The 13441-nt window shown below is 42.2% G+C and overlaps 1 protein-coding gene across 1 annotated transcript; it reads left to right on the top strand.

Annotated features, from left to right (window-relative positions):
* The first annotated feature begins 5675 nt into the window (after positions 1 to 5675).
* Positions 5676 to 10285, top strand: COMMD3 (COMM domain containing 3). The gene is made up of 8 exons (XM_053409820.1): positions 5676 to 5919; positions 7716 to 7827; positions 7963 to 8026; positions 8118 to 8152; positions 8491 to 8551; positions 8638 to 8694; positions 8801 to 8860; positions 9844 to 10285. Exons 1-8 carry the CDS (start codon positions 5781 to 5783, stop codon positions 9901 to 9903), a joined length of 588 nt encoding a protein of 195 aa, XP_053265795.1. The 5' UTR covers positions 5676 to 5780; the 3' UTR covers positions 9904 to 10285.
* Positions 10286 to 13441: the final 3156 nt, after the last annotated feature.

The following is a 13441-nucleotide window of genomic DNA, read 5'->3' as shown; positions in this document are numbered from 1 at the left end:
TAGTTTTTTTTCTAATCCCTGAGCTTTGTTGCAATCAAATGGGGGGGGGCATTTGGATTTAATGCAACATGTCCTATGCATTTAGTTATTAAGCTAAGGCTTTTTGTTAGGTTGTGGCAATTAGTCCAACTAATCAAGTAATTTATATTCGAATTGTACGGTATTTCCTTTGTGAGCTTTAGTCCCTCAATATGCCCTTTTCAGAAAACCTACTCAAAAACAAATATGGGTTTTTTAGACTTCTCTATATGGTAGGAACTGACTTTGATCTTTCAGTTAAAAAGAAAGGATGCTAAACTGAAAGGTTGGGCCTGGTAAAATTTAAAATGTACTTTACACAGGATAATATGCGGTAATTTATACATCAGTTTTGTCCACTCTGGGCTTTGCTTCGTAAACATAACATTTCTACCACCGTTTTTTTCTATGTCCTCCCCCCCAATTCTTTAAACACACTGTTTTCCTTCATGCAAACACAAAAGAGATACAGTACTTGTTAGAGGGAGACTGAGCTAGAGATATTTTTATTTTCCTTTCTGATGTCTTTCTCTACTTTCTTCTGGCAGAGTAAAAAATAAAACTGACCATGATGTGTGGGTTGAGGGCACCAGAGGTCATTACCCTTCAGACTTTCACTTTGATGGCAAGGTATCAAAACAAAAATACTGCTTCAAGACGCATGGCAGATTTTGCTTCTTGAAATCATTATTAGCAAAACACAGTGTTCTCTCTCTGTGTGTGCTTGTACATGCTGCATTTTATGCACAGGGTATTAAGGGACAGATCCTGCAGCTGAGAAGCATGCTTTCTTGTTGATGCTATGGTAAGGAGGCTGGATCTTAATTACAAACCCTTCCTTTGGTACATTCAGTCAGTGATCATTAGCAATGGCATAATGGGAAATTAAGAGACACAAAGTAACTTTAATTATATTTTTCGGTGGCCCCATCGGTTCAAAAAATAATAATAAATAGTGAGGTTTGAAAGCAACAGATCCTTCATGGGTGACTGGGAACAATAAAATATTTTGTTACTTAAAATGCTTAACTGGCTGGATTGTCTCTGCTCAGGACAAAGGAGGGGAAAACAGACAGTCCCTGCAGAGCGAGATAATTTGTTTGGCCTTGTCTAGAAAAGTGTTAGGGAAGGAGTGCTCAGGTTTCTTTAAAGAAATGAAAATATAACTTTTCAGTAGGCACTAATCTCATTAACAATTGCTAAGGTAAGCTGCACCTCTGCTGAACATTCATAGCACCTTTATTTCAAACTTCCGGTATCTTTGTTTATTATTTTTATTTGCGCATATAGCCTGTCCTTCATCAAGTGATCCCAGGGTAGGTTACAAAAATGGTACAATTAAAATGAGTACAATTTATTTTAAAATTATAAGATAAAACCACAGAACAGAATTTGAAAGCACCACAGAACAGCAAGGCAGCAGGAGGAAAGAGAATCATTTGACCAAAGGCCTGGATAAACAGGTATCTAATGAATGTGGTCTTTTCAGAGGCGACAATAATATTGCCATGGTTTAATTCACTAAAAAAAGCACTATTAATTGTTACGATTCTCAACCAACTAAACCTCTCCCTGACTTCCATCATGAACTGATGATGCTGTACCCGCAGTTGATAATACATTGTGTTTTGAAGAGGAGAAATAATAAGAAATGCAGTTTCCAGTATATTATTCAACTCCATTAGCTGATCACTCTGAGGCTTATAAAGCATTATTTTACAGTACAGTCCTGTGCATGCTTACTCAGAACAAAGTCCCATTGAGTTAAATAGGGCCTACTCCCCAGTAGGGCTTTTTTGGATGGCAGTATTCACCAGTATGGAATATTGTCACCGCTTTATTTGCTGCTCGTGGCAGCCATTTTGTGCTGGCAACCACGGCATTTTTCTCAATATATGACTACTGGCACTTCTTTCTCTTAATCAGGAAAGCACTGCTGCCTAGTTAATTACAGCTTTAAGGTTTTGGTGGAAATAATTACTATTAACATCTTCCCAGCTAGAATCTGTTGACAGAAGACCCTAACCTGCCAACAAAAGGTAGCAAGTGAAAAAATAGTAGCAGAATATCACTTGACAAGCAAAATGGCAGCTACTATTTATTTACCAGTTGCTGATTTAAAATCATCACGTTTTAGATTAAAAAGGAAGTGAATATGTATGAGGCAGGTTTGATTATTACTGGGGAAGATGTGCCAAGGGTTACAGAAATATGAGATAAACATACATGAGATAAAATACGTAACAGGTAAAATATTCCTAATTTCTACCTTTGTCTGTGTATGTAGTCTCTCTAGCAATCCATATATTGCCATTTTCCCTCTTCCAACAAATTAAAGTTCCAATAAAGCAAACACAAATATGCTTTACTACCAGGAGTGTAGCTTACTACAGTAATAATGTTGAGCCTATATGAATACCTTTGCAAGGCTAGTGCTGCTGTACCTTGTCCTATTAGGGTGTGCCTTTTTAAAAGAGATCACAAGAGAGAGAAAATGATAGACTGGGAGGCTACTTTGGAAGAAGTACCATTTGTGGCAGACTTCTACAGCAGAAGGTTCTGGCCAAAGTGCAGACATTCTGATGCATGATGTTAACAAACGACAGTCAGGATCCAAAAACTCAGGAACCAAAGCTCCATGAGCCCAAGAGGGTGTTGGAGCTACTGGTCTTTTTCCTCCAACACCGCCTCCTGATGTGACATGGAAATTTCATCTTAGGGTGCTTGTGGCAAGCATCTGCCCAAAGAATAAACTTTTAGAAATTACAGAAGACCAAGGAGTTATTTGGATCCCAGCCCATATTCATAAATATGAGGCCTCTCTCCCCCTCATTTCACTTTATGAATGTGCATGATTTGCTATTAAAAGGACAGCATGTGTTAACTGATAAATCAGTGTTGCTGAGAGTTAAGAGCACACATTTGTATGGAGGGGTGTTACAGGCTATTTTGGTAGTTGTGGGCAACAATAGGAAATGAAAAAGATGCTCTGCCCTTGCAGCAAAGAGTAGTAACACTAGCTTTGTGTATTCAATTGTAAGTTATGCATATTTCACCATCTCAAAAAGCACCTATGATGACAGTTTGGTAATACATACAGGTTAGATATGATTAAATTTTTAATTGTGAATAATTGATCAAAAGAGAGTCGATCAATCTTTGCAATTCTGCAGCTGTAGACACTGGAATCCTCCTTTTGCTCCTTCCTCTGTTTAGGAACAAAAAAAGTCTATGGTTCTTTGCGTTCTGAAACACAATTGTGAATAATTATAAGTTTTCTCCAGTTAACTTTCAGGTCCTTTTTCAGGCCATTAATCAGTTGCCTAATGATTTTTGATGTACCTTTCAATTTCCTTCATTATTAAAAAAAAAATCATAACTGAGAAGAGAGTGCCTAATGAAAGCCAGTTTTGAATAATTAACAATAATTGAATAATTAAGAACTCACCCTCTATCCAAGCACTCAGGTGATGTACACCAGTCATTAAAACAACAAATCTAACTACTGATCAGTTGTAGAAAAACAATAAATAATCTTAAAACACAAGCAGTGTTCATTACAAATTAAGCAGTGAAATTAACAATTACTAAAAGCATGGGCAAATAACCGGGTTTTAACATGGCACCAAACTGAAAATAAAATTGGTGCCAATCTTATTTATGTTTCAAGTATTACTGCCATTCAATTTTTATGCAAAACTATTCATTCACACACACACACCCAAATTATAAAAATGATATATATGTTGTTACAGCACCATCAGTGTGTATGGCATTCTAAACACAACAATTTCAGTGCATGTAACACTTTTTTTAAAAAAGGGGGGATTTACATCTTGTGGGGTGCATCTTAGTATGTAAAGGTAAAATCCATTGTCACTTCAAACAAATTGGAGGCTTCTCACGAAGTCAGAGGAAATGTCATTTCCATCCAAAACCCCAACCCTATGTATATTTACTTAGAAGTTCCAGTATATTCAATGGAACTTACTCCCAAAGGTACAGAGCTGCAGTCTTTTGTGCACGAGTAATATTAATATGCTAGTGCCATTTGTTTTTACATGTTACTGACGTGAATATAGAAAAACAAAAAAGTCATATTCACCTATGCATAGGAGATGATAAATATGTGCTATGCAACTCCAGTTTGATTTTAAAGATAGATCTTCCAAAAGGCTTTTATCCCAATATTCCTCAGTAGGCTGCTAGTGAATGAGTTCAGTTATCTGTAACAAGGAAAGTGACATGTCCAGAAGTAGCCAAGTGACTTGTAATAAATGTAGAAATCATAAATCGCTCACAAAATCCAATTGTAACTTCGCAGAATCAATTTGGCTGGTGTTCAGGCTGTTAATACAATCCATCACCCAATGAGTCAAACTCCGACAAGAAAAAAAAGAGCAAATGTTTTCATTGTGAAGTTAGGTCATGATTTCTTCTTTAACCCATCTATTTTTAATAATATTAATATTATGGTTTTTTAGCAATTTCCCCATAGCGTCAAGAACAATAAAATGGGGGAGAAGGGACTGTCAACTTAAATGTTTCCAGAATTTGTCACTTTCTTATGCTGAGTTGGACTTTATGGCTGGATCTTATTGTTGAACTAGTGCTGAGGGTTGTTGTTTTTTTTTTACCAAATTCTCTTTAACTTTGTTTGTTCTGCTGTTGCCTAGAGAATATCTTGGTTAGGTGAGTCATAAATTATATAATAAATAAATAATAAAATATTATGAAACTTCCCCTTTCCCCTTCCTACTTTAGCAGTAGGCCATCTACAAAAATGCCCTGACCTTTAATTTTAAGAATCTACTCTGCAGAAACTAATGAAACTGCAATCAGTGTCCTATAAAACACAAAAATGGCATTTTATATCATAAAAATATTAAGAGCAGCATTTTTAACAGTTACCACTAAAATGCTTTTGTAAATTATATAAATGTATCAGCATAGCTATAGATGAATAAAGAATACTATTTTTAAAAAAGCAACAACACTGTGTTGTTTTAAAGCTAGAATGCAGGGGGAAATGAGGATTACAGTATATAATAAACAATAAAGTTGTCATTATTGCCTTTGCAGCTTCTATGCAATTCCTTAAGAAGTTTTTGTGGTTCTGAATATCCCAAACCCATTTGCCTATAGCTTAAGGAAAACAGCATCCCATGTCTTGCCCTGCATCCCATGTCTACAAAGCATATGGAAAGGAGAGAGAGAAAGTAAGAGAGAAAGAGAGAGAGGTTTACGTCCAAAGCCACCTTTACAAATAACTACCATGTGGGGCCAGTTTCCTTAGCCATGAAATAAAACCTGAAAACAGTTCGATGTGCGTTAGCAAAATATAACCGAGCTACCCCAACACCCCCAGCCAGAAATGAAAGGAGCAGGAGGCGGCGGCTGGCCCTTTCCTTTACTGTGTATGAAACGCAAAGCGAGCACAAAATAAAATGAAAGGAAGGTGGTGGTGGGTCAAGTACAAGAAAGGGAGTATATGCTCAAGGAATGCCTGGAGAAAGAAAGAGAGAGAGAGAGAGAGAGAGAGAAAGAGAGAAAGAGGAAGTGGACGTTGAACTCGCAGCCACCAGAGCAACAACAGCGAGGCGGCGGCGGCAGCGGCAGCAGCAGCGCCGCCTCCTTCCTCGCAGGCTCCGAGCTGAAATCCACAGCCGCCACCGCTGCAGCTCCAGCTCCCTCTCGCCGCGGGATCAGCTGAGCGCGGGGATCACGTGGGCGGCGTGTCGAAGGTCACCGCGCGGCTCACAATGGAGCTGTCGGAGTCTGTGCAGGGCGGGCTGCAGCTCCTGGCCGAGCGCGGCTGCTTCTCCCCCAGAGCCTACGAGGCTCTGCTGCAGGCCGCCTTCGGTGCCTTGCTGGGCGGCCAGGCCGGCCAGGCCGCGCTAGGTAAGTGCTGCTCCGGGAGGAGCTGGAGCTCAGGCGCCGGGGAGGGAAGCTGCAGGGCGGCTCCTGCTGTTGCTGCTGCTGCCGCCGCCTGGGGAACCGGAGAGGGAGAGAGAAGCAGGCCGGCCGGCCGGCCGGGGGAGGTGGCTCTTCCCCCGCTTGCCTCTGCTTCTCTCCCCGCAGCTCCGGCGCATTGTCAGGGCTGCTTGCTGCCCGCAGCTCCAGCACCAGCCTCGGCCGCTTCCCCTGAAACTCAGGAAGTGCTTTCTGCCTCGCCGAGAAAGGCAGCCGCCCACGTCCTGCAGCCCGTCTCGCTCTTTGTTTCTGTCTGTTATTGTTGCTGCTCTCCTCCATTTCCCGGCGGCTGTCATTTCCTTGCAGAAAATCAGCAGCGTTCCTCTCGCTCGCTCCTGGCCTAAAAGCCTCTTTGCCGAGGCAGCTTTGTGCTGGGTGTCGGTTCCCCTCCTCCGTCGTGTTGATGTCGGTTTATTTTCACTTCCCTTCCCCCCCCCCAGCCCCGGCGAGTTATTTACTGCAGTCCCTAGGATTAGCGGCGTCATTATTATTATTATTATTGTTATTGCTGTTTGCAAAGGTCAGGCTTCTAAACGGGTTGATTTATTTTAGGAAGGCTCCGTGCTGTAACCTCACGATCAAGGCTCTCTGGGCTGTGCATGAAAAGTGCTTTCTTTTCACGTCATTGTTCCTTAATGCAGCTCTGAAACTGCATTCCATTATTATGATGATCATTATGAGGATTATGATTATTATTTTCCCGGCCTGTTTCCGTGCGGGAAACCCTGGATCGGTGACCGGCCGTTGCCTGCTGGGGATCTGGTTGTTGACGTTGGACCGGCCGCTTTCGCTTAGCCGATGAAGGAAGGCGTTTGTTTGAGCCGCTCTGCTCGCTGCCATGTAGTCGCTCGCCTTCAAAACGCGCGGCCTCCGGTAGGAACTAGCTTGAACTGCAATTGCCGAATAGCAGCTCTGTTTACTCAGACGGGGCTCGGCGAGGAGGAGGAGGAGGAGAAGGAGAAGGAAAAGTTAGAAATAATGTGGCCAGAAGGGTTTGTAGTTACGGTACTTTTGAAGGGACGCGCGGTATTCGGAGGAGGATAGTTAGAAAGGCACCTGGTTTGGTTGTGTGTATCTTTTGTTTTGTTTTAAACTGACCTTGATTTAGAACTCAACCCTATGAAATGTTTTCTCCATCTCTTCCACGGGCAATTTATAGGGGGGCAGGTGCTCCCCCTCACTGTATGAATGCAACAGCCAAAGGCATGGCGATTTCTTATTTGTAGAAATAAATTCTGCCATTTACATTTGTTTTATAACTCGATGCTTGCCAAGAAATTCCAGTAATGGATTGCATATTGAAACAAAAACAAAAAACGCAGGGAAGGAGGAAAACCAGGACACTGTGTTTAGAAAATGCACTAAATCCGTTTGTTTCTTCTGGATAACATGCCAAATTCTGAGCCTGATGGGATAATTCCAGAGAAACTTATGCGGGAAACAACTTAGGCCAGGTTTGGGTCTTGGGAAATGGCATTTTAAAGGAGAGCTGAGATTGCCTCTTCATTTGTAGTGGCTCCTTATGAATGAGGGAAACCTTATGAATGAGTCAATATCTTTATAGCTGTGCTTTAAGTATTGCCAATATGAAATGTATTATACTTTCCCAACTGTTAAAACTGGGCTATGCTAAGTGTGGCTGTATGGAAAGTTTTTAGTCACTCTCTGTTTAAAAGAACATTTCCCTGAAGTTATACCATCTTTGAAATTTCATTTATTTTTAGATCATCCAGACTTGGAACATATTGATCCAGCAGTATTAAAATATTGTCATGCAGCAGCTGCAACTTGTATAGTAGAAGCTGGAAAGCAAAAAGCTGACAAATCTGCCATAAGGTACTCCCATTTTAAAGCCCTTCACAGGGTTTGAGGTGTTTTAGTTTGTTTTTTAACACCAGCCATTGCTGTAAATCTTCCTGCTTGAGTTGTACTGGCATTTAGGCTAACACATCCTTTTGGTTTCCCTTTTAGTACTTATTTAGAAGACTGTAAGTTTGACAAAGAAAGAATTGAACAATTTTGCACCGAATACCAGGTTTTCAAGCCTATTTTATTATTTTTTTATTCCTATATTCATATTTTATTTGTTCTGTAGAAGATGGCAAACTTTTTTCTCTTCTTTGCAGAAAAATAAAGATACCTTGGAAATCCTATTGGGAAGGTATGTCAAAGGAAGTTGTTTTATTACTTTAAGGTTACAAACTGAAACAAACTTACTAGGGAGTAAGCCCCATTTAATACATCAGAACTATATGGCTAGAGTTTTGCTATTAATTTCAAATGCACCTTTAAAGTTATTATAAGAGGCTGCTGAAATGGATACAGTGGTGAAAACATAGGCACAAGTTATCAAGTTGAGATAATTTGCACCCTTAACCCACTTTTGAAATACACTATTGATCTATGGAACAGTCACCTTTTTATGCCTGAAATGTGTGCAACAGCTTTTTCATTTAGCATAATATAACCTAATAAGAAAATGATGATTGTGTTCTTCAGTATAGGCAGATGTCCGCTGCATATAACTGATGTTTGTTGGCGTTTGGAATATCAGATCAAGGTAATTTAATAAGGGTACTGCTTTATTCTGGTTTCTTTATCTGCTAAATTCTGATACATTTTTTTCCTCTTCCCTTATTTCTTTAGACTAATCAACTTCATAAAAATTATCGCCCTGCTTATCTGATGACCTTAAATGTTGAGGTACTGCACCCATTCTTATGCTTTTCCTCACCATCACTGAATTAAATATTACTTCAGGTTTTGCCAGATGTTAAACTTCTAACATTTGGGATTTTTGTTCCTTTAGAACAGTGACTCAAGATCTCAACCGGACATTAATTTTAGTTGTTCTATGGAGCAATTACAGGTATTTCTTCATATGTTTGGGCGGGTGTGACCATTTCAGATGTCAGAATGAAATTTTCTATCAGGAATCCACCCAAACTAAAGCTTGCAAAAAGTGTGTTTATTAAACTTGTTACTTTATAATGGTTTGATTATGTACCTCACCAAATTGAGATTTCAGATTAACCCACATAGTAGCTATGATCTTGGAATCACATTTTAAGGGGGTTGGAGGGAACTGTTTCAAATGTAATACCTGAGAGGAAATTCACTTTCTGCAACTATATACTGTGCATTAATATAAAGAGTGCAACTTGCATTGACTTTGGCTAAATTGGGTTTGTGTAAATTGTTCAAGGATGGTAAACTGAGCTCTTTATACAAAGAAGTTCACATTGACTACAGCAAGTACTAAACAAAACCTAACCCAAGCATTAAAAAGTGTAAAATTAGGTAAGGATTGAGAAGTTGAGCAAAAGAAAAGGGTTACAGGTTAATCCTGGGAATTATTTTAAAATAAAAATTAGTTTTACATTCCATATTAAATTGAAATTTTAATCCATTGCAAATAAGTAAATATATTTAGGAATGCAACTTGAAAAGTTGATGAATTAATTTAATTTAATTGTTATATTAAACAGCAAGAAAGATAGCGAAGTTGTCTCTGTCTTTTGATACTTTTTATTTAATTTATTACGGTCATTTATATTCTGCTCTATATTAATCCAAGCACTTTCATTTAAAAAATTCTGTTATTAGCACAACATTTCTGTTAAGAATGTTCAGTATCTACTCTTAACTAAAATATGACAGAAAGGCTGAATGTTTCTTAAAGATATAAAATAGCTGACTTGTAGGCATTCTTCTCAAAGTGTTAGACACCAAGTTTTCCAGATGTAAACTTGATCACCTTTGAAGACAACATTCACAGAACTAACATGTTCAAGTAACCCCACTATGTACAACAAATTACTTCTTTTCTAAAGTTCTTACTTCATGTTTTAGGATTTAGTTGGGAAACTAAAAGATGCAGCTAAAAGCCTAGAGAGAACAACTCAGCTGTAACTGCAGACCTTGGCAGACTATTGGATCCAAGAAGAAAAAGAAATGGTTTCCTAACAGTTTCATCTTTGAACATTAATATGATTACTCCTTCTTCTTACTTCATTTGATGGGATTTTGATAAAGCATTGGCTGAACTGAAATGGAATGCCTACTTTCTAGCCAATGTTTCATGTTTTGTATGTTTGTACAGTCAAGACTGTAGCATTTTAGTATCATGTCTAATGGGAAAATGTTTATTTGTTAGATAACCACATAATTGTCTTCTTCTTTTTTCCCTGTCGCCTTGTTAAATATCTGCTCCCTGCTCAGTCTTGTCCTGTCTTTAAAAACAAGGCTTTATTTCCCATTTCTAACCTCTAATAAAAACAGAGAGCAAAAGCAATAGAGAGTTGATCTATTTTGTGTGCCACGTCTATCAATAATAATGTGTGTTGATTGGGGGACTGGAGGGATGGTTGGGTTCTCCTGAGGGTCCCCACTATGGAGTCAACATTCCAAGAGTAACCTTCTCACCAGCAAAGATCACTTTGAAGGGTTGTGAGGCTCTGAACCTAAGGAGGCCTTCATTGTGTTGTAATTAAGTAGTCAGTCTTCTTGAGTCTCACTCATTTTGGTGAAGTCACGTTGCAGCCTTTTGAAAAATAAATAAATAAATTGGCGATTCACATGCGAAACGAAACTGTCATGCCTTCATCTGTTTTGACCCGGATTTACTTGCTTAAATATTCAGTAGTTTATGTAGATAGACAATAGCTGGAGTGCCCTTAATTGCACCAGTGGGTTTCTTTTCACTTCAATGCAGTTGAATGGCTATAGATGGAATGTGACCAGCATTGTCTCCACAACTTAAAACAAACAAAAAACAACTCCACCCTCGCCCCCATCTTACAACGTGGGCAGAAGCTGCTTTCCCAGTTGGTAATTATACACCCCCGGCTGGGAAATGGGTAGCGAGACAGCTCTAGTTTACAGCGAGATCCATGATCCGAATTCCCGTTTTTCCTTTCATCTTCCTTTGGCTCTTTATACCATCGTGGAAAGGGCAAGAGGAAACTGCCCACCTGAGAGGGAAAACACCCGTTTGCTACTCTTTGTTGGGGAGTGACAAAGAAATAGACCAGCGTTTTCTGTACCAAGCCCATAAGAACCTGGAGTGTTCAGTTTAGGATAATGAAGCGCCCACCCTGCACTGGAAATCTCAAAATCCAAAACACCCATTTCGCACGTCATGAAAGGTACCTTGGGAAGTGGCAGGGAGGGAGAGAAACCCACCAATTTAGTCCAAATTTTGCTGCTATAAAAGTGACACTTGTGCTCCCTAATGGGTTAAGTATCCCATGGTGAATTCTCTCCCCCACCCCCGAAATCTTCTGGAGCGAGACGTGGTGAGTCCACCTGAAGAGATCCCTCCCCGTAAGTAGAACCATGTCTGCGTTCATGGTGGCAAAGGAACGGATGAAAGGCAGAGAAGCGAAGCGCCGAAGACGCTGCCATCACCTCCTGGCTTAGACTCTTCCATACTTCTTATTCCGGGGAGGGTCGCACGCGGAAGCGGGTCCTTTTATCTGCCTTCAGCCGGCTTGGAGAGAAGAGAGATTGGTAAACCAAACAAGCATCCTCCCATCCCTTTTGGTTCACACCATTTATCGTTGAGATATTATTATTACTATTATTATTATTAGCGCGGGGTGGGGAGGAAGCGAGCTTGCAGTGGGAGGCACCCGATCCGCGACTGAGTGAAGCCGGCGCCCCCCTTTTCCCAGCCTGTTTTACACCCCGATCCTAAACTTCCAAGCTCTGGGTTTGGCACTGGGAAGAGAATTCGCGGGTGGGTCAAATTCCTCGGTGCTGCGGTTACGCCAGGGTGAGTCTCTCCATCCCTGGTGGAATCTGAGAGCTATTTTTGATTATAATTTATTTATTTAAAAAATGAATAAATGAATGCCTCTACGCGGGTACTATTCGCTTCCCATTATAATCACGGCGTGGAGGAGAATCCGATATGCTCTCTAACCTTCCATTTCCCTGCGTCCTGTAGAGAGGGATACAAGGTTGGCAACATGGCATCAGAAATAACACACACGAACGGGTCAAATTGTGGCGAGGAGGGCGCTGCCCCAGGTTTGTCTACCCCGTGTGTGTGTGTGTGTGTGTGTGTGTGTGTGTGTGTGTTGGACGTTTGTGTTCCCAATCAATGGCCGAGGGAGACCAGAGCGTGGCTCTTTCCCCGGCGTGGCAAGCAGCGCAAGCCACGAACCCGGGTTAGGAGTGTCCCCTCCGACGTCTCCCGGGTGTGCCAGTCTCCGCACAACCCCCGTCCTTCTCTCTTTGGGAAGTGGGGGGCGAAGTGGGGGGCGGGCGTTCTCTTCCCAGCTCCTTTTTGATGGCTGCGTTTCTTCTGAACATTTGCCGAGAAAGGGACGGCGTCCAACAGCGTCCAGCCTTAAAGGATCGCCTGTGGAATGGAAGGATCCACACACGCCGCGACCGACCGACCGACTACCTTCGGGGCAAGGAGCGCTTTGCGCTGGGTTTTGTTCTCAAGCGACGTTCACTGTTGCGAATAGCGCAAATGTTCCTTCGCCAGAAGCCGTGGCTGAGGCGAGGGGTGCCTATTTTCGAGTTGGTTCCCTGGGGAGCCTCTTCTCCTCCCCCCACTCCCCCACCCACGCGCCCACCCGCAGCGCCGGGCTGCCTGCCCCCGGGGCGCGCCATTAGATGGGATTCTGCCGCTGCGATCTGTGGAAGGAAATCGTGCGAGCTGCGCGCGAGACAGCGAGGGAAGCGGGGAAAGTGCGACGAGGAATGCCTGCGAGGCAGCGGCAGGGTGGGGGAAGGGAGGCAAAATTGTGGCAGGGAAGGGGTGGGGGGGTGTTCGCGGAAGACATTTGTTGCCTCAATGCGATCCTATTTATCGCCCGTGACGAAACGTGAGGTGGCAGAGCTGGTGTGGAGAAGGGAATTGATACGACGAAGAAAGGCGGGAAACGAGACGGCGTGTTCAAGGCCAGGAAGACAGTTCGCCAATCAAGGGGAAATGGGTGGTTTCGCGGGGCTGGAGGGTCAGGAGCGCTCTTGTGCTTACACACGTTAAAGAAAATAAGAGGCGAAGGGGCGGGAGGGAAACCTCGTGTATCTGAGGAATCTCAATTGGGGTTGTGGAGGGAGAAAAGCCCAGGACGAGGGTTGAGGAGTCTGCGATAGTCAGCGAGGGCACTTTGGGTGGGCAAAAGAGACGCGGGGATGGCGAAGTCAAAGCCGCGCGAGAGGGAACCGAAATAAAGGAAGGAAATCGGGATCGGGTCCTTAGAAGGAAAGGAAGAGAGAGAGACAGGCGTGGAGAAGGGGGGAGGGGGTCAGTTTTCAAACATTTCTGCGGTGTATATAAATCGGTGAGACGAGAATGGTAACAGTGGAAGGCGAAAGGAGGCAAAGACTGGGGGCGCTGGATAGGAAATACCAGGCGGAGGAAACGGGGGTCGCGTGGGGATGTGCAGGGCGGGAAGAGTGTTGGGACGCACCGAAGAGAAGCAGCTCG

Source organism: Podarcis raffonei, chromosome 12 (assembly GCF_027172205.1).
Source record: "Podarcis raffonei isolate rPodRaf1 chromosome 12, rPodRaf1.pri, whole genome shotgun sequence".
NCBI lineage: Eukaryota > Metazoa > Chordata > Lepidosauria > Squamata > Lacertidae > Podarcis > Podarcis raffonei.
The sequence above is the reverse complement of the archived record's forward strand: the minus strand, read 5'-3'. Positions and strand labels throughout refer to the sequence as shown.